Consider the following 24,356-nt stretch of genomic DNA (forward strand, 5'->3'; position numbering starts at 1 on the left):
ATGAAACTATATCCTCCAGAGATATTTCATCACATAGTTGCTTGACATTACCTGTTCACCAGTGAAGTTCTGGATAAAGGTCAAGTCTGAAGAATTAATAATTGAGACCTGGTAACAGAAAAATAGGGAAAGTTTCAGGCACACATGGAGATGCTACACTGTAACATCACTGCAAACCAATTTGACACACTGAAGGATGGTCCTAGCGGCCAAGAAAAAAACAATTCTTTCATTTCACCAGTTTTCCTGTATGATCTTGAACAAATCACTAAGATTTTATGAGTCTCAGGTCCCCCATGAATAAAATGGGGAAAGGACTATTTTCCTTCCTTACTGGACACTGTGAACAGCAGCAAATCACAGACTATCAACTAATCAGTGACCACATTAGTACGCATGAAAACATGAACTTAAAACATAAAGAAGTATATACATACATACATATATATACACACACCCACCCCTTTCCTCTGAAAAATGGTATGAATAAGTTCCAGAGACACAAGGAGTTTTGGGTCCACAAAACTAGAGAATGTGTCTGTGGCTGGAATCTCTGTTTCTCAATCAGGTTAGTTCTGAAACTTTTTTTTTCCTATGAGGTAAAAGATGTATCCACACACATATATTGTTTTCTCCCTTCACTTCTAACTGCATATCATGATTCTCTGCATCTGATATTCAGCGTATATACTTAGAGCACTGAAAATAAAGACTGGGTATGAATAATCTCAACTTGGACTTCTTTCCACTGTGGACATAGCATTGCACATGAAATATGCTAACCTATGGGTAAGCTTAGATCAGATAACACTGATACTAGTCATACTCAAAGCATGCTTGTAATTGGCAATTGAAAACAAACTTCAGAAAGGACTAAGTGCTTAATATTCAAAGCCCAAATCAGTAAGGCATTTCAACCCAGCCAGGTAAGCCTGAGGGTGAAAGTCAGTGGCAGATTTCTCTGATTAGAAAGTTTTGGATCAGAGATACAGAAAATATAATGTAGACTTTAATCTTCCGAATGGTCTAACTGCATTCTCACTATAAAAAGGATAAAATGTGGGTCCAGTACATACATAGCCAAAGTTCTGTGCTCCCCTTGGGACTCCAGCAACCAACTCTGAAAAGATAAATAATCAACAGTGAACTGGTTATGCTATCTGAGTGGTGCATGCAACATGCATCCTATGCCACCTAAATTCTTCCTTGACATATAACCCTTAGGATTTGGGTTTGTTATCTGTATCAGAAACACCAACAAATCACTTCAAGACATTAATTCATAAGCTATTAACATTCATTCAGTGCATCTAGTTGCATGAAATATTACATCTTAACTGTTGAATACACTCATCCAGAGATCTCCTTCTGCCTAGCATTACTTAGCATAGCACAGTATAATAAAGCTCTTAGTACAATTCAGCTTGTTACCTGACAGCTGTGGGTTGATGGAACCAGAATCAGTTGTGGCATCACACACTAGAGTACAGAAGCTAAATAAAGCTGTCCTTACAAATACCTCTTTTCTTTCTGGCTGCACAACAGTTTGTCTCATCTGTTATTTGGCTTGATGCCATGGAAGTGTTTGACAAGTTCTGCACAGGCTATCCAAAAGCATTACAAGGAAATTTTTGTGAGTGGCATTGGGGGAATCCATTGAACAAGAACATGAAACATTGGATCTAGCTGCCTTCTAGGATGTAAATCTGCTCAATGGTGAAATCTTAACAACTAGTGAAAAAAAATGGGGAAAAAAAGAAGAAAAGAACAAAGTCACAGCCTGCAGTCTTACTGTCTAAACCTTCCCTCATTAGGATATCCACATCAAAAGACAGCAGCAGGAACTTCAGATACCAGAGCACCTCAGACACCTGCTTGTATTGACCTAGCATTCCTCTGTTCCTCTCTGGGTTTATACACTCCCCTGTGGTTGAATGTGTTTGGTCAAGGGGAGATGGAAGTAGTAGCGAAGTACTGAACAGGACACAGGACAATTCCCAGGTCAGCCAACAATGCAATTCTTTGTGCCAGTCATTCACGTGACTTATTGATTCAAGAACATTCCATTATAAAAATGTGAGTATGCATTAAAAAAAAAAAAATACATATATATATAGAGGTGGCTGCAGCCTTCCATTACCAGGGACACATCTTTTTCCCACATTATAGCATTCGGCTCAAAATTTTATTATTTTTTTAACGCATAGCGGCACAGGACAGGAAACTCTGACTTTATAGGGATTAAGCAGCAGTGGTTCCAGGGAGCTGGGTTCATTTCTAGAAATGTACTATGTCTCTATTGGCTTTGTGAGTCTGGACCATGGAGCTGTTCACCCCCTCAAGAAAGTTACCCCTTAAGCAATACTTTCTGACAGACTGTCAGCTTTACACAAGGAACATAGCTCTTAAGGTATGAAACACCAGGGATCACAGATATTTTCAGCTAACTATATGTTTTGAAACCCTGTACAATTTCAGAACACCTGAAAATAGCTAAATCATGGACAAATTTCTATTTATAATTGATTATTTTAACATACTCTACCAAACAGACAGCTGTGACAGGAGCTTTTCTTCTACACTGGATTCAACTTGCAGAGACACAGAAAAACTAGTGTTCAATTTCTAACACACCCACAAAACTTACTTTACAACTTAAAAATCAGACAACGTTCAGCTTGGTTTTAGTTCTCCTGCCACAGCATTTTGTGCTATGAGTTCAGCACATCAGTTAAGTAAGGTTTAAGTCTTGTTGGTATTTAGGTAAAGCCTCAGTGGAACTGTTGGAACTATTGCTGCTAAACCTAGTCCCTGCAGGATGGATTGCTCTGACTTTGTCCTTAGAGAATTACAGAACTATGTTACTGGAGCTGCCACCTTCCAGGGCAGTTTTCCCTGGCCACGTGAAACTAATAAATAACTTGTGTCACCGTTTGCCAGAGGGAACAACTTGACCCTCAGTGTTTGTGCTGAATTCTAAGTTATGTAATGACATTCTGCACATTTAAAAAAATATTTATCCTCTAATTTTGGTCAAAATCTGTTCCTCAGTGCACATTGCTCTACTTTAGCAAATCATGAATGTAGAGTCCTAGAAGGTGGTGTTTTACAGATCATGAAATATTTCAGGTGAAGGTTTCACAGTTATGATGTTTTTAAGTAATGCTATTAAGTCTGTGAGATGTCTGGTTCTTTGTGGATGACAGTTGCTATTTGTCTAAATGCAAATTATTCTAAATATGTCCTGTATCAAACTTACTTGATCTAAGAACCTTCACAAAGTCTCAGGCATGATTCTATATTCGGACATTTATATTCCTGTGAATTCAGCTTTTCCTAATTCAAGGGACTAATTGAACACCTCATCTTCCTGTAGAATGTTTTCTCTCCCTCTAAGCCCAGGTTTTAATAAAAAGAATTCAATTCTTCTGTCTCCTGCTGTTAAATATAAGGCTCAGGGTAGGAGCAAGAGCACAGGGAACTTGTTCTTACTGCATTATGCCTGTGCAGGAAAATACAATGTATGAAAAGGGTCAGCAAATGAACTGCCCCAGGCACCCCATCCTTAAGGCACATGAATTGGAACTAGGGAAACTTTTACAGAGCCAAGAGCTGCTTTTACCAACAAGAGCTAGCATGCCAGTGTAGACACATGTCTTTGTCCAGAAGCAGCTGAATGTTATCTCCTAGCCTAGGCTGTGATGTTTATGTGGCAGTCAGAAGTGTGCTTTCAGCATACACAGACGTTTCCAAGCCACGTTGTATCTGGCCAGCCAGATGCTGAGGTCCAGCAGGCTCTATGCAGGTGAGTAACTTGAGTATGGACCGAAAGACTGTAAAGGACTGCGCTGTTGGTTCCATTTGTTACTACTGGTCACCAAACTGGCTAAATTAAGTGGTCCCACCTACCATGCTGTCACAGCTCTAACTGCTGAACAGATGCATAGGCATGATACAATAACAACAGATTCAGACTTCTGGGTTACTTAAATTCTGCTCTGTTATGCTATACCTTCTAAGAAAATATTTGACTCTGAGAATATTGGGTAAAGATAGCTTAAGTCTCACCAGTGTTTCAAACGTATAAAAGGTATGTTCCTGCGTAGAGACCCAAAATGAGGAATTTAATGGGTGCACGACCATATGGTTTCCATTCAAGTATATAGCTTCTTACCTTGTTCAGAATCCCCAGTAAATTCTCCAGCAGCCACTGAGTATCCTGTTTAAAGATAAATTACAAGCAAAACACCTGAGAAACCATTTCTTTAAAAAAAATATGCAAGGACAATCAGATTTGACTGTTCATCTGATCATCAGAATGCAAATTTTCTAACATTATTATACTAAAACTATGTGGAAAAAAGGAAAATTGCTTATCACATTATGACAAAATTAACTGTAGGTCTGAATGTATAATAGATCTATCCCTTTTCTCCAAAAATGAGCTTCTAAACCATTAATACTTAATAATTTGTCTGAAAAAACAGCAGGTACTATGGTGGTTTGCCCTAATAGCTATTGACACAATTTAGGTCTTCATTACAGTACTGTAATGTGTAAATATCCTGTTTTAGCTCTATATGGATGACAGATTTCCAAAGATACAGTTAAGTGCCTCCTAGAGCTTTAGTAAACCTGTGAGATAATTGCTACGGACAGAGTAAAGACTTTTGGATTGTATCAGGGACTGTAGTTCAAATCTATGGGCAGAGATGAAAGGATGCATCTTTGCCTTCAAATTCCACCGCATCTTTTCTATAATTATGTGAATAAAAACTTGTCTTACATGCAGAGACATGTGAATATCATGCAAGTTCTTAGAGATCAGTACTAATAAAAGGTACATAAAGAGCTTTTTTTCTATTTATTACATAATATCTTCAAACTGACTTTTGTTATTGCTTACTTCAATTGTATCTTTTAAATAACAGTGAGAATAGGTTGGGTATTTGTGCAGTATTGCACAAAATACTGCAGAACTGAATTTTCTTTTATCTATTAAAATTTGAAATAGTCTTTAATGACTTTAAACTCAATCCATCATCTTGGAATGAAAGAAGTTATAAATGGGAAAATTTTGTATTTCTGCTTAATTATTTAAGATCAAATAATAAGAACCCTAATGAGCCATTTGAGATCTCAACCCTCAAACTCTGTTGCTGTGCATAATTTTAAGAACGTTCATAATCCCATTAAAGTAACTAGCAAACTACTGATTTGCTGTTGTGCTTAAGGCAAAACATATTCAAATCCTCTCACAACTGGGACGTTAGTAATTTAGGGCTTGTTTTCACATTTATATAAGCCCCATGCTTTTAGAACATATTGCTAACTGACATAGAGCTTAGCTTACCCATGTAATTGTCGTCATATGAGGGTGGTGCCACTCCTGTTTGCTTCTCTCGTGCCAGTTTCCTCAGAATATCCTTGAAGGAATAATTTGCAATGATATCCGCAATACTTGCAGTGATTACCTGACCTGGATTCAAACAACTTCGTCAGTGAAACAGACATAAAGGAGAGCCAGTTTCTACAAAATAGGGCTAGCAGAACATCAGAACAGAGCTGAAGGGATAATATAGCACAGATGCAAAGAGTAGACATCTTTTCTCAATCTTTCTCCATTATTACCCTGTAAGTCTCAAGACTACACATAAATCAATACAACAAGGCATTGAGACTCTTTTGAACAATGACAAAAACATCTCCAGACCCATTTCAATGTGCTGATTCAAGCTAAAGTCCATCATTTTCAGGCTCAGCTACCTCTTGATGCTGTACTGTACAAATGTAATAGACCAATGAAAGCAATTTCCCAATGGAGAATTCAAAGCTATGAATTCCCTACCATCATAATCAACTAGATCTTCCTCCTTTAATGGCAATGCAAAAACACACATCAATGAGGCTGACAACGGGCAAGTTGGTAGGCAGAGTCTGGGAATCAGCTATATCATACATGTCAAAACAGGTTAAAGCAAAAACACTCTTTTAACTCTTTACCAAAACCACTTCAGGTTTTATATACATGAGAAACTACATCTTGGAAACTACAGTGATGGCACAAATGAACTAAAAATACATGCAGATAGCAATAAAAGGTTGCGTTCAGAAACAAATAGTGACAAAAACTTTGAAGATATTACATTTGCTGTACAAATATTAGCTACTTTTAAAATTGCAGTATTTCTAGCGAAAAAGTCAGTTTATTGATTAAATGACAAATGTGCTAAAATGCCAACATAAAAATAGTTCTTTCTATTTGTTTCGCTTCCTATACAACCTACATCCTGAATTTTCCCTGACTTATTTTTATGCTCAGTTGCTTGGTAAGCAATTCTTCTGATTTATATTTCTTGAAAATAAGACCAGAGAATGGTTATCTTAAACTGAGAAAACAATGGAAATCTAGAACAACATTTTCCACAATGCTTTCTGCTTCACTTCTTAGATCAAGTTAACCAGCCAGATGAACATACCTTGCCAATAAAAACTACCAGGCCCGCCTACTATCAGGTCTCCATTCTACAAAAAGGAGAATTGAATAAAATTACACAACAAAAGAACACAACAAAATTAAGCATGCATGGGAAAAACAATTTAAATGACGAAAAGAATATCAGAATCGTGATAAAAGGAGAATAGCCCTGTTCAAGGAAAGGATGTAGGTGCATGGATGTGCAGGACAATCCACACTTAAATTAAGTTAAGATCACCTTATGCATCTTCACTTGAATGAAACCATAAGTTTTTTAGCACTAACATAGCATTCTAAAAATTGCTGATTATTTGTAACAAAACAAAGTCAGCATAAAAAAGGGTCTTCACATTCAATGAAGCAAGAGTAATGCTTTATAGAGAAATATACTTTTGTCTACCCTACAATGAGGTCTTTACTCTTCAGCTATTAATAATGTCAATAACAACGTAGCTGCAGAACACTGAAAATAATGGCAATGATCAAAGTTATGTGAGGTCCTGGTGCTGTAATAATGGCACAGATAATAACAATAGTTGCAAAGTTTATTCTTTGGCCCACAAGATTGTTTCTGGACCCTCCTGGCATGTAAGAACAACTAGCCATTTCCCTTAAGCACTTTCACTTTCACCTCCACAAGAGAACGGTCCTACTCAATGACTAGTCTGCCTCCAAAAGCAACCTTATACAAGCTACTTTAATTTTTAAAAACTATCTGGTGCCTGCCTATTACTTCCTGAAAGTCAAGTCTCTGGAAAGCATCGTAAGTGGGACACACTGAGATAGAAGCACAAACAATTTTTAGCCTAATTATCTATTAAGATAGACTGAGCAGAGTCAGACTGGAGTGCTGCAAAGAGATAAACAGGTGCTGATTGCAGTATTTCTTTTATTAATGAAACCAGAAAGTTTGAAGCTTGCAAAGGAGGAAAGAACTTGCAACAACTTCACAAAACTTTCCATATGCAACAGCATGGGGTTAAACTCTTGATCACTGAGACAGTGCTTGAACACTGGGGCTATATCAGAATTACATTTGTTCAAAGTATTTCAGAAGCAGAATCTCACCTTGTAAAAATCTAAGCTGAAACCTGCTTGACAAAAGCCTTGTCCTTCAGGATCTGCATTGCCTGCAATTATGAAGATAGAAGCATTTTATTGATTTCACAGTGCATGTGGGAGACAGCTTATGCACCCCTGGAGCTGTAAGGCTGTAAATGCAAAACTTATGTGAAAATATGTGAAAAGATGTGCATTCTTTTTTAGAAGAGGCAAAGCAAATCAAGACCTTCTACAGGATCCTGAACATGAAGGCCCCTTGTCAAGATTTTGAAAAATAGGACCAGTTACTTGGGACTTTCTCCTCTCACTGCCAAGGAAGGACCCTTGCAACAACTATCAGGGATTCAGTTTGAATGTGGCTGGAGATACAAAAGTAAACAACAAGAAATCCTAGAATGGTCACCACAGTCTGCTCTGCCATAAACACAAAAATAAGGTATTACTAAGGTATTCTCAAAAAGTGTTGACATAGTGGATGGGTCAGCATGGGTCAGTATTCAGACAACATCTTGGTTATCTGTACAATGGCAAGGGAAAAGGGCACATGTCCTTCACAAGGGCCAGCCCTTTAATTGATACGCATTTGCTCAATGAGGACTGAAGTGTAATATAATTTTGGATGCACATTTGTACATGCAAAAACATCCTTCCTGCTTCTGTCCATTTTTATTTCTAGTCTCCAAATCCTTATATAATTGTATAAAGTGTGTTGACATGCATTTTAGGACTTTCCTATGAGTGCTGGAAGTCTGCAGGATTGGGAAAGCAACTTGAACACTCTCTTCAAATGGCATAAGCCTTTGGCAAAGCCCCAGTGAGACATCAGAAGTCCATGAAGCAGATCTTATGATCACCATTTCTTACAGATTCAGCTTCTTTCTGTACCTGTCCATCCAGGGACAAGAATTAGGCTTTAAAAGAAAGACATAGCACAACTCAGTTTAGAGCTATACTACAGTGTGAGAAAAGGAAAGCGACAGAGTAACACTGAACGTACATGCAAATTTCTCATGTTGCTATAGGTGTGGAGGTTTTCTGGTAGACCATGGAAAGCATTATTGGGCTACATTATCACACATCTGGCAGATGTCAGGAAAATCCACTACACGATATGGTGCTGCCTCGAGATCTTCACAGGAAAGAGACCTTTTAATTATGTGAAGTAAGCGTCTACTTTTTCTGTAAAATGCCTGTTACTTTCTTGGCAAAACAATCCATGAGAAACCTGAAGGTAGGAGCACAGTTTGCAGTAGAGAAATAGTTAAAAGGTGTGTTTTGAAATTAGCCCATGTGCACATGGCAAGAATGCTAGCTGCAATAACAGGGGCTCTGTACAAAGGGTATCATGACAAGTAACTACATTCAGACTTCTCGTGTTATTGGCTAGCACACGCAACTTGAAACAGCTACCCATCTCAGCTAAACTGAACAATATCAGAGCTTTGCTGTGAGGGTTTCCCCTGGAAGGGATAGGTAAGCCCATCATATTTGCTATCTTACCCACATTACCTTTAGAAAAGTAACTGAAAGAACAACTCTCTGATCTGTGAGTGCAGAAACTGCCATAGACCTAGCCCAGTCCAAAGCTCAGTAAACTCACTGGATACTTCACATTGATTTTAATAATTTGGAGCACTGAGGCAATGAGGGTATTAATAATCATCATAAACACTTAGATATAGGATGCTGAACAGGATGAACGACTGATATAATCTAATGTGTGGCATTTTCTGCAGTCTTCTAGTAAGTGAACTTGGCTCTAAATATACATGCATTTTTTCCCTATTCCCCAAGAAGTAAGGCCCAGAGATGGCTACCACATCCTCAAAACAGCATAGAGAAGAGTGTGGAACAGCAGTGCTAGTGTGCATGGCTTTCTTCCATGCTGGAAGTCCTTCATAAATGAGCTATTGTGGATGATATTGGCATGAATGGTGATACAGGCTTGTGTGTTTCTGTGCAGGGTCTGGTCTTCAGATGGTGATCCTGTGGTGAGAGATTTATACTCAGCATAAGCATGAATAATTGGTTTAAAATGCTGTCTGGTTCTTATCTAGATCCGTTTGCTACTTTTTAAAGCCATTTAAATTGAACCAATTATATCTCATCACTATAACTGCATACGCTTAATTTACTTAATTTCACCTCTTTCAATTATACAATAAAGCATCCAATTGCAGGCATATAATTTAATGTTGATTTTTCTTTAAACCCTCATCCAATGCAATAATGTCATATAGTAATCTTCATTCAACCAAGACCGTGTGAAGACTGAAAGGATGAAAACATTGAGAGCAATATCAAGTCCTCCAACACAGGATTGTTCCTATTAATACTTACTGTTGCGACAAGGTGAATATTCAGCATAGGCACTGAAGTTCTGAATTGCTACATAGCAGGTGCCAACGGGGTCCTTCTCAGGGCTATCTTTAAGGGTTCTCCAATGATACAAGGGAGCACAAGCCTATCAAAACAGAAACGATGTCACACACACCTTTCACACACTCATGCATCTGGCAAATGTAGTTTTTAATAAACAGCGTACAAGAATTCTCGCTGGTATTGTATCAGTCATACAGCAATGATCAAAACATATTGACAGAAGAAAATGCAGGACCACTGCTTCTTATAATTTCATTATAACCTGAAAAGCGTAGTTTGATCCTTCACTTATAGCCCTTAGCAGGTGAAATGTCAGGGACTACAACTCACATTTAAGCATATGTTACAAATACCCTCTAAGCCTGCTTCACAAGTAATATGTTTGCTCTATTACTGCTTATTGCACAAGACTTGATCCCATAGTTTAAGATGTAGATCACACACATGTGGCTGAAGACATTCCTACTTCTGTCCTGATATGTCTTATGATAATGGCCATTGCAGCAGAACTGCTATGATTCTGCTCTACTTAGCAGAAGGAGATTTGTCAGGGTGTTGTGTCATATTGTCCATCACAATCATCAGATTGTCTGCCTTCTTATAAACCCCTGGTTCAAGTCTTTGGAGACATGATACAACTGTAATGCATTCAACAGTGTCTGAGTGAACAGGTTTTTGCTAAAGTAAGTTTTGGCTAGTGAACTAATATTTAATCTTCTGTGTTACAGTAGTGGTGTTACAAACATGACAGTGTAAGGAGAAAAGATATACAAGTTGTGTAGAGAGGGACATTATCTTTTTTCAAAGTAATTCAGATAATTGGAAAAATAAAAAAGATAAGCTGTCAGGTGTGCAAGTCATTCTTCAGGGGTTCCTGTGCCCTAAAATTTTTCAATTGGCTGGGGGCGGGGGAGGGGGGGAAGACACTACCTCTCCCTACAACCTTGCCTCTGTAAGATACGAACAAATCCCTCATTTGTGTCCTACCTTGTCTTACTTTTCCAATCAGAAACCTGTCTACCTCTGGCAAGGCACTGTTATTATTCACATTACTGTATAAGCCTTCGTTCTGCAATCAGTTCCAGCTGGATGAACCACTGTGCTACTCAGAGCTTACCATAAAAGTCAGAGCTCTGGAACAACAGTTTAAGGAACAGGGACTCTTAACATGCCCCTGCCTAGAAGACCTTACAGATTAAAATAGAGAGCAAAACCAGACTGCAGCAAAGAGGAGTACATGTCCTGTGAGGGTGATTTTAGGTACATTTGACATCGAGCAAAATGGATTGAAACAACAACTCAATATAATCATAAACATTGACCTAATGCAGTTTGCTATCACATTTGTAGTTTAAAAAAAAAGTTTCTGACAGCTTGATGACATTTTCTTTTTCTCTCATTTCAGTCTACAAAGCTTAAAAGACAAAGTTTTCTGGCTTTGCTGTTCAATTTTTTGCCTGAAAAGTGTTGACTGTATCTCTGTTTCAGAAAGCCTGAGAAGAGTTATCAGAAGCAAAACAAAGTTTGGTCAGTACAGACACAACATATCAGTCGGTGATGAGGTTTTCTGGTCCCTTGATTAAGATTCAGAAAATGGTGGTAAAGAACTATTTCATTTCAGTTTGTGAACTGTTGCTTAGTAGAGTACACAAAATGAGAAATCTTCAGCTATTTTTAGCATTTTTTAGAATTTTTATGTTTACTTAGCTCTGTAACAGAATAGGGTGACGTTTTATTCATTACATGTTTCACGTCAAAATCCTTCCCTAGGTTAACTACAAGGCATGCTATATAAGGGAAAGCATTTCCTTTAGATACTTCCTTCCCTTATGACTACTTCTTAAGTAATAATTGGAAGTTTTAAGCAAATCCCAAGACACAAATTATTGCTTTGCAATTGTAAAAACTAATAAAATTAATGACCAAACCAATTACTCTTATCACAATTATTTCAGCAAAATTTCCAATGTAAACCATAGTGCATAAATTGCAAATATAAAATGTCTGTGTATAAGCAGCATCACCACTACTTTACTAAGCAATAAAAGTACTTGCCCCCTGCTGGGGTCCTCTATCAAGACAGGTAAAATGTTCAGTGCAACTGGAAAACAGACATTGCACTTTGACAGCAATCTTGATTTGGAGCTTTTTTAATCATGACTTTTTTGCAGCTGTTTTACCATGACTATGACACAGCTGTTCAAAACAATGTAAATGTGACAAAAGAGGTCAGTGCTTTCTCTTACTAACTGATCTTCAGCACAGGTTCTTGGCTTCCATTACATTCTGCATTTAACGTTCCAAATAAAGCTTCATAATACAAAACATTTTATAGCATATAGCTATCAGTTACTGTATATCTCTAAAATATATCCATTATCCGTTTAAAAAAATCATTATTGACTTCCATAACAATATGGCATTCTCCTATTTTCACACGTCAGTGGGATCATCTTCACTTGATCAGTTCAACCTGATTTTATAGACTGCTTTCATTTTCTGAGTTATATACATCATCTGCTTTATAATTCATGCATAATCATAGAGTTGTTTCCATAATCTACACAGAGAGCTATTAAAGATATACATTTGAGAAAAATAACCATTATCTCCAAATGAATACCAAATGCCTAAGACTTACCACAACTTTTTCTTTATGAGCTTTGACTGTTGCCCCAAACCACTGATTTGTCTTAAACTCAATAGGTTCCCTGGTGCCATTGACTTTAATTTTCCTGTTGTCTGACAAAGAAAGAAGCAGTATGTTGACAGCTTATTTTAAAAAGTATTACCCTGTGAATTACAGATACAAGTGAACAGACTAATGGATATATTACATCGCACCCACTGTCATCGTCCTACCAGCTCAATAGGAAATGGATGTTCTAGTATCATTTAAGCTTTCTACTGGTCAGTGGAAAACAGCTTAAATTCACATGTGAAAAGTCAAAATAATTACACTTAAACTTCAGAAAAAAAGGACTGGAAGAAGAAACCCTGTGTTTTCCCTGGGGAAAAAAAAAAAAAAAAGGAATTAATTACTTGGAATTTATGATGAACGAACAAGAAGCTACAAAAACAGGTGAGAAGCTGTAAAAAGTTTTCTCATACGTGGTAGAAACTTTCCATGTAAAAAGCATGTTCCATAATTAGTTTTTGTCAAACAAATGACATTTCTTAGCATGCTTATTCAAAGACCAACACTACAGATAGCAAAGGACTTAGTTTTTAACAGAATTACATGTGTACACACTGTCACAAGAGACAGCTTCTTAATGTTGCTTTATATACGCTCTTGCAGATGTCAGCATAAGAGAAGCCATCTGGGCAAAGACTCAGGCCAATTATAATGCATTTCAGGTTTTAATAAAAAGCAGACATCCCTTCCTTTCACCCTGAGTTCTCTGAAGTAAACTGATTTCCCATATGTTCATGAGCTATGCTCTTCCCTTACCAGTCATTCCTAATGAACTTCTCAATTTATACATAAGCAGGGCATTACTCCTTCCCCCTTGTATCTGCATTCCTTTGTGTTTGTTTCTGGTTCCTATCAGGAGGGATTTCACAAGAATCAATCTTTTTTATTCACTCTAAGTGAAAATAAAATCATATACTCTCTACTTTGGAATGTAGAAAAAAAAGTAATATCAGATTATATTGTATGGATTTACATACATTTTTTAAAAACTGAAAAAAAATGCAGTTGGTATAACTGTCACCTTTAAAAAGCCAACACTTCCTGGGATTTGCCCAACAGGAATAAAGGAGATATCTGAATGCTTTTCTAGGATGTTGGATCACCAGTTACCTCAGCTAGTGGTAACCTCATAAACGTTACAGATAGAAACTGAATTAGAAAGAAAAATGCATTATATCTGGAGAACAAGGGCAGTCTATCTCTGTATTTTCCTAATAAACATGAAGGAAAGTTGAATTAGAATGAATCTGTGAAAGTTTGAAAGTGTCTGAGAAAATGTCTTCCTTCATACAAATATTTTTTTCTGTACTGCACCAATTACAGGAGTTAGTATGGAAATCCATGCTTAGAGAGATAAGAAAGATAAATTACAGGACTATTTAGATCTTAAAAATTCAGGAAGAATAATTTAAAATCACTCTAAAAACATTCATTTTAAAAATACGATTTATTTAAGTTAGGCCTAAACTTTAACAGTGTGGGAGACAGCGACTTTGACACACTGCACTGCAGGAGCTGCCGGCTTCTACCTAGTTGTTGGCAAACACCACTTTTGATTATTTTTTCCAGTGAAGTCAGACCCTTTCAAACTTTAAAGGTTTCTTTTTTTCTTTTTTTAATGCTCCAGCAGATCTGAACATGATCAATGTCCACAGATGAGGTCTTGATAGAAACAAAGCTTTTGAAGCTTAAAAATCAGCCACGGTCAGCTTACAGCAGCCAACGCTAGCCTGGCTCTGAGGATACTCACGACCAGTATTCTAACTTAAAAAGAGCTTACATTTTCAATCAAAACAGCATACTTGTCTACTGGCAAAGTATACTCAAATTTGAGAAGATGTTCGCTTTTAAAACTAGGACAACCATTTGCAGATTTATAAAAACCATAGCTGAATTTACCAGTAGATCTGCAAGAACTGTACACACACACACACCCCACCCCACTTAGTGGCATATGGTGTAGTATTAATCCTTCATCATGTGGCATGGGATTTTCTTTATAAAATAATTATATCACATACACCCAAATTCATAAGTAGCTTTTTACCCCTCGATAAATCTCTTCTGGCAGAAATTCTCAAATCTCCTTTGTTCAGGATCCTTGCTGGAGCGATGGAGTCATATTCCTAGTTTCTGAGGTTGTGCCTTAAAATACAGTTTAGTTTTTTGTATATAACAACCATTCAGTATTTCAGATTGCTGTGGACCAGCTACTGCTTCCCCTATAACTTTATCAAAATGAAGCTATATGCACAATTAACTTGTCTGAATACACGCAGACTGTCATTAACTGTACCCTGACTGTATTCCATTAGACAACAAGGCTCTGAACGAAGTCACTGACAACGTCCACTCCTGAGCCAGTCATCCACTTACAATTGAGGGCACAGTTCTCCTAAAGCAAACATCTGAGAAGGTCAGAAGAACCATGGCCTAAAAGTACTTAATTTTTTTTACCAACTGTAGATAGCCAAGGATGACCAACTTAGTCTAGACTCAAACAAAAGCTATTTGTTTACTCAGATAAATCCCAATCCAGTTTTCCAAAAGAAAAAATCTGTTATTTCTGTCTTTGGTGCATCCCTCAAAACTGTGTTATCTAAGTGTTTCAAAAAATAACACATCTGTGTCCTGACAACACCCTTAGATGACACAGAAATATCTCTCCTTCTATTATTTATGGGGATCTGAGGCCCACAGGCTATGTCTATACTGTACTTTGCCCACAGGCTAAGCTATATTTCTGTGAGCAGCAAAAACCTGGCTTGAATTCAGGTTGCATTCAAATGTCATCTTCTCTTCTGAAGGAGAATGCCTGGCCCCTTTTAGGAAGGAGTCCAGGCTATCTTGTATCACGATACGTGACACTAGTGCAAGGATAGCTAGAATGCAAGGCAGCAGCTGGGCTGGGCACACAACGCCTGAGCCTGTCCACAGAGCGGTCCAGGGAGTGTCTGAGTACCAGCTGGATTGCTTCAGAGCCAGCCCAGGAGCTGTTCCAGATGGTCAACAGTCTGGATGACTCGCAAATTTAGCTTGAAACTCAGCCCTGGAGTCACTCTTAATTGTACTGCCTAAGACTGTATTGCAGACTGACGCCCAGACAACCAGGAGCATGCAAAGAGCAGAGAGATGTACCAGTATAAATTTAGGTGCAAGGACATCCTTAAACTGCATTTCAGCAACCCAAAAGCATCTCATTTTCTACTGCAGGAGCCAAGACTCCTGTACATTGGTACTGCCCCACAATCCAGCTTCAGAAGCAGCTCTGGAGACGGTGAAACACGATTCTCAAAATCATAGAATCATAGAATCATAAAGGTTGGAAAAGACCTCTAAGATCATCAAGTCCAGCTGTCGATCCAACACCACCATGCCCACTAAACCACGTCCCTAAGCGCCGCATCTACCCGTCTTTTAAATACTTCCAGGGATGGTGACTCAACCACTTCCCTGGGCAGCCTGTTCCAATGTTTAACCACTCTTTCAGTAAAGAAATTTTTCCAGCGTTCCTTCACCTAGTCTTTTAGACTTGAGGTACCCAGGGACTACCAAAGGGAAAAAGGCCCCTTAAATTGCCAAAGCAGTAGCTGCACAAGTAGAAAAATTTGAATTCAGACAGTAAAAAGCAAACATATGTAAGAACAACAGTGCGGAGATTCAGTTTTAGGAATTAAAGCCTGAACCTGGAACAAGTGTTAATGCAAATCCATAATCTGCACACATTAGACTAAATTTGGCACTTTCTATGGGGATTGGTCTCCTCTCAGTCACTGAGTCAGCACATTATAAACTGTTTAACAGGCATGAATCAAACATTACTCTTATAAATATTTCTCTGTTGTAGTAATCAGGATCTGCATAAAAAACAGATGTATTTGCAAACCCTGATAGTGGCTTATTGCAATTCATTCAGCCCTTGAAAACTAGAAGTAAAAAATGCAGCATCTATTATAATTTGAAAATACTCAAATAAACAAAAGCAAATAAAAATATTTTAATCAAACTTAACATAGGAACAAAATGCTTCTAATCAAAGCAACAAATCCAGCTATGTAATACACCTGCAACTCTTTTGGGTAAGTTCTCACCCTTCAGGAACTTTGAAAAGGATTATCTTTACTTGCTCTGTGTGTGTTTGCCTGTATGTACTGGATAAACGCAGATGGCCATAAACCAGGCATCTGCAGCAGGCTGTTACACTCTGCCCTCTAATCTGTACCTACTCAGACTACATCCAGGATGGCAAATCCCTTTTAAATACCTGTTTTGATATATGTGTGTGTATGTATCTATGCAAATCCATACATATAAATAATACAGATAATATAAAATGTAATATTTCATATATTTATACATAACTATATACAGACAGAGTAGAGGTGAACAATCACCTCAACCTATCCATATTTATATAAAGTGGGAATACACACATAAAAAAACCCCCACATTTATATTTATATAAATATATACAGGTCAAGGAAAGTGAATATCCCCCTCACATGGAGACATGCAGCAGAAGAAAAGAGGCAACAGACACGAGTTGCAGCAAGGGAATTTCTGATTAGATATGAAGAAAATAATCTTCACAGTGAGGGTGATTAAGCACTGGAACAGATTCCCCAGAGAGGCTATGGCATCTCCATCCTTGGGTAGTTTCAGAACTTGGCTACATAAGGCTCTGAGCAACCTAATTTAACTTTGAAATCAGTCCTGCTGCATCATTAGGGTCCTGGCTTGCAGGAGGTTAAGAGAGAGAGGGAAGGGTTCGTACTGGCATACATGGTCCCATATTCTAGAAGTCAGGGAATCTTGTCAACCATATCACTGTGGCACATATGGTTGATATCTTTTTGGTATCGCTACCATAAAAGACTCCAATGATACCACCCATTACTAAGCAAAGGTAAGTCAGTATCATTCATAGGGTCATTGATATTAGACCCTCAACAGAGAGACAGAACACAAATGCAAAGCTAAAGACTATGATCTAGGGAACCAAGCCAAGCAATTGCTTTCAACATTAATGCTGGGGGGGAAAAAGACTCCATAGTGTTTAGAGACAGTAAAGATATGTAAAACCCTTGCATGATGAGAAGAGTTGCTTCTATTTTTAGATTTATCTGATTCTGCAAACATCTATTTAATTTCTGGTTTTTATTGTGCCTTAGATGCTATTCATATATTTTAATTTAATAGATCATATCTAGAGAGCTTTATTTGGACTTTCATTCCATGAATCAAGAAAAAAAGAATCATCAAACCCAATAGGATTTTTTCCCTATGTACAATCTGATCAAAAACAAATTAAGACCTCAGGGCTTGAACTAACATAGCTAAGGGTATTTTTTCCCTTCTTTAGATAAGGCTGAGACTTATAAAAGAAACTCATGAGGGTCTATTATAAATTAGAATGCTATAAGTGAACCATGAGGCTCCAGATAAGGTCTTACTGGCATAGTGGACTGAAATGTGTCAACATTTAAAAGTACAACAAAGCTCTCCCTCAGCACTTTCTCTTGAGATGCAAATTCTTTTTTATAACAGGATTCTAAGTTTTCCCTAGAATCTTACCATCTTTACAGCTAATGATTTTTTCATGTAACTAAACCTCTCGAGCCCCACAATACGTCCTTTCCTTATACAGTACCTGGGTTCTGTTACAATCAGCTCAACTGCTGGCCAGATTAGCTCATGTTTTTTATCAACTGCACGCTTGGCCAGAACTGATCTACACCTCCTCCCCTGTTTCTCTTCAGAGGTTGTTCAAATTTGCTCCAGCTAGTTTGGAAAAATATAACCTATTTTACTAAAACTGGTAAAGTTAACTGATAGCAAAGACAACACCCCAGTGAGTTCTGGAAACTTAGGGGAAGTGGTATCTAAAATTCTGCCTTTTGGAGCTAATTTAAAACATAAGAAGTTGCAGTCTGTTAAGTATTACAATTAAAAGTGACCATTATAATGAGTTTCTGAAATATGAACTATTAGCTCTTTACCAGATTTCAAACGCAATAGTGCACTTCAGGGGGCATTTAAGTTTGCTTCTGGCTGCAAGATGCTTTGAGTGGTTCAGAAGTTCCCCAGTTAATGAAGTGAGGAGAAAGTTTTCTTCATGTTGCTCTCCTGCTACCTCTCCTGGCAGCTGAATGGAAGAGCACCCAGCTTAAACACAAGGACATGGTAATTCTACCTCAATGCTAAAGCAGAAATAGTCATTACAAAATGCGGTTTACAATGAAGAAACTGAAAAGGAGAAGTTAGCTCTGTGTAGGTAAGAGAGGAAAGACAGATCACAGCTCTTTAATATAATGCCAACGCTTGTTGCCCTGTCCTCTCATTGAGTTTCAAAGGGGTTTAAAAGAAAAAAAAGTTTAAGGGTTGGACTAGACGATCTTTAAACGTCCCTTTCAACCCAAACCATTCTATGATTCTATGAAAGAGTATCACAGCCTTACACTGCAATGCAACAGGACAGCTTTACAAAGCAGGGAAACAAGGGAGAAGAGTCTCTGCCCTTCAGTCCACATCTCCTGGAGTAAGGGGATACTAAAAGCCCTTCCATTATACTTTATCTCAGTTCCCTGCTGCAGTGAAGCAGGTTAAAGCACCAGCTGTGCTCTCAGGGGCAGTACTTTCAGCTTCTTCCCAGAGTCTTGGCCCCGGTGCCCAGATTTAGGGAGCTTTAAAGAATTGCAAACATGGGACTGCAGAGTCAGTGCTGTATCAACAGCAGGAAACACGCAGAGTTCCTGCTAAAGCCCCTTCTTGGCTGGAGGCCATATCACTGGCCAACCCATATGGGAATGTCCAGTTACATCACCTGCTTATGGATGGGTCAGCTCAAATCCTACAGCATGTCAAAATTTCATGCTCCTTCCCTCCTCTGCCCCCCTGTCCCTTGTCAGGAACAATATTTCATCAGTAGGATTAAGTATTGATGTTAGTTTGCAAGTAAAGCACCTCATTGTTTTGGAAATCTCTGGATTAGCTACTATGAAGAACAGAGATAGGCGATCTGAGAAATTAGTGGCAATCTGGGAGAATTGCCTGTAGAACAATTTCAGTTAGGTGGTATGACCTTTAGGAATGGGGTGCAGATACTCCTGCACTTCTATTAACTCTAACCAAGCCATCTTCTCAGCAGAGTAGTTTAGCCCACACACATTTCCACATTAACACAAGCTATGCAGCTGCTCATAGTGCTCAGACCAGCTTGGGCATCCTAACATTTGCAGAGTGCCACGGAGATGATTTCAGGAGTAGTCTTGGTTTTGAGTATCAGTGCTAGTAGTAAGGAACCCAGTCTGTGTTCGACAGCTAGAACATGGCACTCAGAAGTAATGACACGTTTTTTAAAGTGTTTTCATACCTTTCACTGGGAATTGAGTGAATACTGAGTGTTCCTGTTGGGTATACATTAGTAACCAATGTAATGTCTACTCCCTCATGTGATCTTAGTTTCTGAGGAAAAAAGAGCAAGAGAGCTTCACAAACCATAAGGCTTTGCCTTTTGTTGTTTAAAGCTTACATGACACAAAGAATAGAGTTTAGTCTCGACTGTCACAGCCTGTGTGGTGTTGAGGTTAGCTGCACCTTGCCAGTCAGCTGGGGTGCAACCCTTGCCGTGTCAGACCTCTGATCCACTGGGGAACATTGCAATTGTCTTACACCAGTGTCAGGATGTCAGGTCCAGTTAGCCTTAGCATATGTATTCTCCCTTCAGGACTCTATGGCATGCAGGACCTAGAATAACTTTCTTTAAACTAAAACTTTAGTTATTTTAAAAATAGATATTATTCACAGAGAAAACCAATACTCTTCAACAAAACAGCCTTTACAGGACCAAAGACCATCCTATCTCAGTGCTTACCATCATAATATTAACCTAAGTTTTTCACTAAGGTGTCTATCACTCACTTGGTTCCCTCAAATCACCTTCTGAACAAGTCCCCCCTCTATCTAAGCAATACATACTTTACAAACTCAACACATTATTTTTTCCTTCCTTCCCTGATTCATGAGCATGTTCTTGTTCATCATTGCCTCTTAACAAGCCTTAAATGCTTGTGGAGAGAGATTTTGTTCCTTTTTAGCTTTTATACTTTACAGCCCCATAACAAGGCATATCTATCCATTCATTCAGTAAACATCTCAATATCTGTCAAATACAGGATAACTATAAATTAGTACAAAGCAGCTCCACACCTGTAACACCATGATATTTGAAAACATCCAGAATCTTGACTGAAGCCGTCACAGAATACTAGTCAATGTCCTCACTGTTTTCATTTAGTAGGACCGAGATATTAATAGTGTTAATACAAATAACATCAAAGCATTTGCAAATGAAGGAACCTTCTTGAGATTAGGTCTACTGTTCTTGTGGAAACAGTGAAATAATCTGTACAGTTACATGAGTCTTAACCAATTAGGTGCCCACTTACACATTTATTTGTGGCAATGAAAGTCCAAATAACATCCAAGTGCACTGTATGTTTCCTCCTCAACAGCAGAACATAACTTGCATTGAATGCAACATACCTGACCTTCATTTGTGTACCCAGCCCTCAGAAATGGAAGACATGAGCCCTCGTGCTCATACGTAATTTAAGCCAGCGGTTTTCAACCACTTGGATTTGTTGATCTCTTGAATTTTTAAGTGATAGTGGAAATGTCACAGTTTCTGTGACCTGCAGCAATTTCACATATCTACCTTGGGATATAGTATATGTGAATCTGCTTTTCTTTACAAATTCTTTAGAATTTAGAAGTTCTCTATTGAACTCTCACGGTTGAAAAATACTGATTTAGTAAATTCTTTATCTATTTGTTGGGTCACACTGCCTTTTAAGTGTTACATTATACTCTCCCTTTCTTACTAGTTCCACTCAATTTTTACTTTTGATCTTAATTAAAAATGCTTTCAATTATTCAGCAGTTTTGTTTCTTTTATTTTGCTTAGTGAATCTAACTGAAAGACCTGATATTACTTGGTTAGAGTCAAGAAAAAAGTACTTAAAAAAGGAAGCTTTGTATAAAAATGCATCAAAATGAAATCTTCCAGCTCTGAAGCAGCCTCTGTAGCTTTTCTGTTTTGTTTCAGAAAACATTCCCGCAGCGTTCCAAGACTTTTAAAAATCTCCTACGAGGCATGAAGCATTAATCTTTAAAATTAAAGCTGCTAGAGCTGAATTTCCAGTCTTCTAACAATTACTGGGTGTTTTTGTTTTGGGAGAAAGGATAATCTTGTGCTTAAGGAACTGTAGGAAGAAAAAAAAATCCCGAGACTGTTACCAGTATCACCAACTTCCTGTATGATCTTTGACAACCCGGACTGACTTTTTTCTGTTTATCAGAATAAATATAAAAATGGGAATAGAAATATAAAATGGGAATAGCAGCATTTCTGAGTGATGTCGCAGGGACAAGGCATAGTGAGTACAAGGTGCCTGTACAAGAAAGAGCCATAAACTGAAGATACCCCCCATATTTACTGAGGACTATCTAAGTCCCACTAGGCATACAATGACCAGAGGCTTCAAAAGGAACTGTGTATAACAGGCTATTTGAAGTAGTATCATCTAGGATAGAGCTCATGTGGACTGCTCTGTTTGGGGGAATAGTGGAAAAGATGGAAAACTCGGTCCTGTAAGTAGCATATTTTGGAGAGAAAAAACTGACATGAAACATATATCCATACTTCAGCAAAAAGAGTCATCTGTGGCGTATTGGAGATGGCCTTTATGTTGCTGGCAATGAAGAATGGGTGTTGGTACAAGCTATGCAAACCTTCTTGGGGTCCCTGTCTATGAGGGCAGCTGGCCATTGCTGAATTGTGTGAACTGACACCTTTACTGCCCTTGGTACCGGAATTAGACAGCTAATGATAACACTGCTAAACCTGCCTATACTGCAGTCCCTCCTCCAAGTACAGTGCATTTATATCTGCACAATGGGCTCTCTCTGGCTTAATTTCAGCTGTCTACAGGTCAGGCATCTATCCAGAGGACACGAACAACCGTCTCAGGTAGACTGAATGAACCACACTTGGAGATTCCAAGCTGAACAGTGGTGTGATACAGTCCAAAGCCTTGTTGATAATACTTACTCATCAGCCTGTGTTTGTGCCTTTATTTGAAACATAGTATCTGCAAAAGGACACCTCTGCCAAGAGTATGGAGTTGTCCAGAGTCTCTTTAGTCAACTTTTCTGGAGTTTCCCACAGGAAAGCCAGATGTCCTTCTAGGTTTCATCACTAGGTTTTCATTCATTTTTCAAAACACCCCTTTAAAATGCGATGGAATTTTCATTTGGCCTGTTAAGTTTTCTATTCAAATCTGAAATTAATTTGTAAAGATAATATATTCCACTTCTGTTACATGAACTATCTAATCATAAGATGGAAATACAGGAGTATTTCCTAAACTGGTTTTATTTCAAAGATGTACACTCAGGGCATATTACAATAAAAATATTGTATGCATACTCTCTCTGTCTGTACATTCACATTTATATTTAACTATATGCTGTACATAGTATTACATGCCCAGGTAGTCACATACACATACAGGAGCTATCTCTTACTCTGTTTTGAAGAATGCCCAGCATGATGGGAGAGTCATCCTGAGTAGAGGTCCTAAACACTAACATAGTAGTAGGATGTGTGGGAGGCTAGAGCTGGACAGGGTAAAGAACTGCACTGCTTCTTGCTATATTTAAGTAAGCTTTTCTAATTTAGTTTGTGCTCTCAGAAAAAAACTGAATTGTATTGTGTTCGCATTTAAATAAACCACAAATGTTAAGATGATATATAACCTAAAGAATCATAACTTTTGCTTAATGATTAAACTGTCCAAGTCTGCCTAAATAAAAGAATCAGTTTTAACGTCTCTGCAAACACTAGGTTTAAATTATTTTCAAGACTTATAAAGAAACAACAGAAAACATAAACAGCCTGAATTGTTTAAAATGTGTGTTCCCTCTAATTAAATAAGAAACATCTGTCTTGGGATTTTGGAAGTGGATATAATCTATCCACATTGTGCCTAAATCAGTTTGCATCTAGCTTCCAATATGCTGAAATAAAATTCTTGCTTTCTGAAAAGAATGAAATAAGCATGCCACATGAGGTACTTCATCCATCGGAACAGACGGAAAACCCCTTGCTAAAAATAACAGCAAAGAAAGACTAGCAATCCTGTGATTTCCAGGATTCAGAGAAGTGTGAGAGACATGGGTTTTGGGGTTTTGCCTTCTGAACACTCAAAAAAAAAAAGGTATTTTCAAAATAAGGAATTTGCCACAAACACCTTTCATTAAAGCAGTAAGATGAACTACGCACAGATCCTGGAGGTCCTACTCCTGTTATTTCTCTGGGGAGCATTAAACCCTTCCCTGCAAGCGCACATGCATACAGACTCCCAGGAGCGGGATTTCGCCAGTGAACTGCAAATACTCGGATAAGTGACACTATTAAAGCGAGTGCGGAAGAAATTTGTGCCGAAGGGGGACCTGAGCACAGCCAAGCAACACACACCACGCTGCGTTACGAGATTCAGCGATTTACTTACTGGTATTATCAAAGGGTATCTGCCTGCACTGGGTGGCGGGCCAGGCGCAGTAGTACACCGCTCCTCCTTCCACTATGTCTGGCTGCGTGGTGTTGGCTTTGGGAGCTCCCACCAGGACACTGACTCTGCGAAACACACCGGCAAGTCACCGGGGCGGTGGGGG

At 38.2% G+C, this 24,356-nt stretch overlaps 1 protein-coding gene across 1 annotated transcript in view; it reads right to left on the reverse strand.

Annotated features, from left to right (window-relative positions):
* The window catches only part of ITGA8 (integrin, alpha 8), a 122,335-nt gene that overhangs the window by 92,431 nt on the left and 5,548 nt on the right, over positions 1–24,356 (reverse strand). The window contains exons 2-10 of the mRNA XM_009330599.1: positions 24,194–24,318; positions 12,564–12,664; positions 9,881–10,004; positions 7,547–7,608; positions 6,480–6,525; positions 5,354–5,479; positions 4,175–4,219; positions 1,077–1,120; positions 52–108 (exon numbers count right to left, since the gene is read on the reverse strand). Of these exons, the coding sequence (XP_009328874.1) occupies positions 52–108; positions 1,077–1,120; positions 4,175–4,219; positions 5,354–5,479; positions 6,480–6,525; positions 7,547–7,608; positions 9,881–10,004; positions 12,564–12,664; positions 24,194–24,318 (730 nt within the window). The remainder of the gene's footprint in view (positions 1–51; positions 109–1,076; positions 1,121–4,174; positions 4,220–5,353; positions 5,480–6,479; positions 6,526–7,546; positions 7,609–9,880; positions 10,005–12,563; positions 12,665–24,193; positions 24,319–24,356) is intronic.

This window comes from Pygoscelis adeliae, unplaced genomic scaffold (genome assembly GCF_000699105.1).
Source record: "Pygoscelis adeliae isolate BGI_AS28 unplaced genomic scaffold, ASM69910v1 Scaffold27, whole genome shotgun sequence".
Lineage (NCBI taxonomy): Eukaryota > Metazoa > Chordata > Aves > Sphenisciformes > Spheniscidae > Pygoscelis > Pygoscelis adeliae.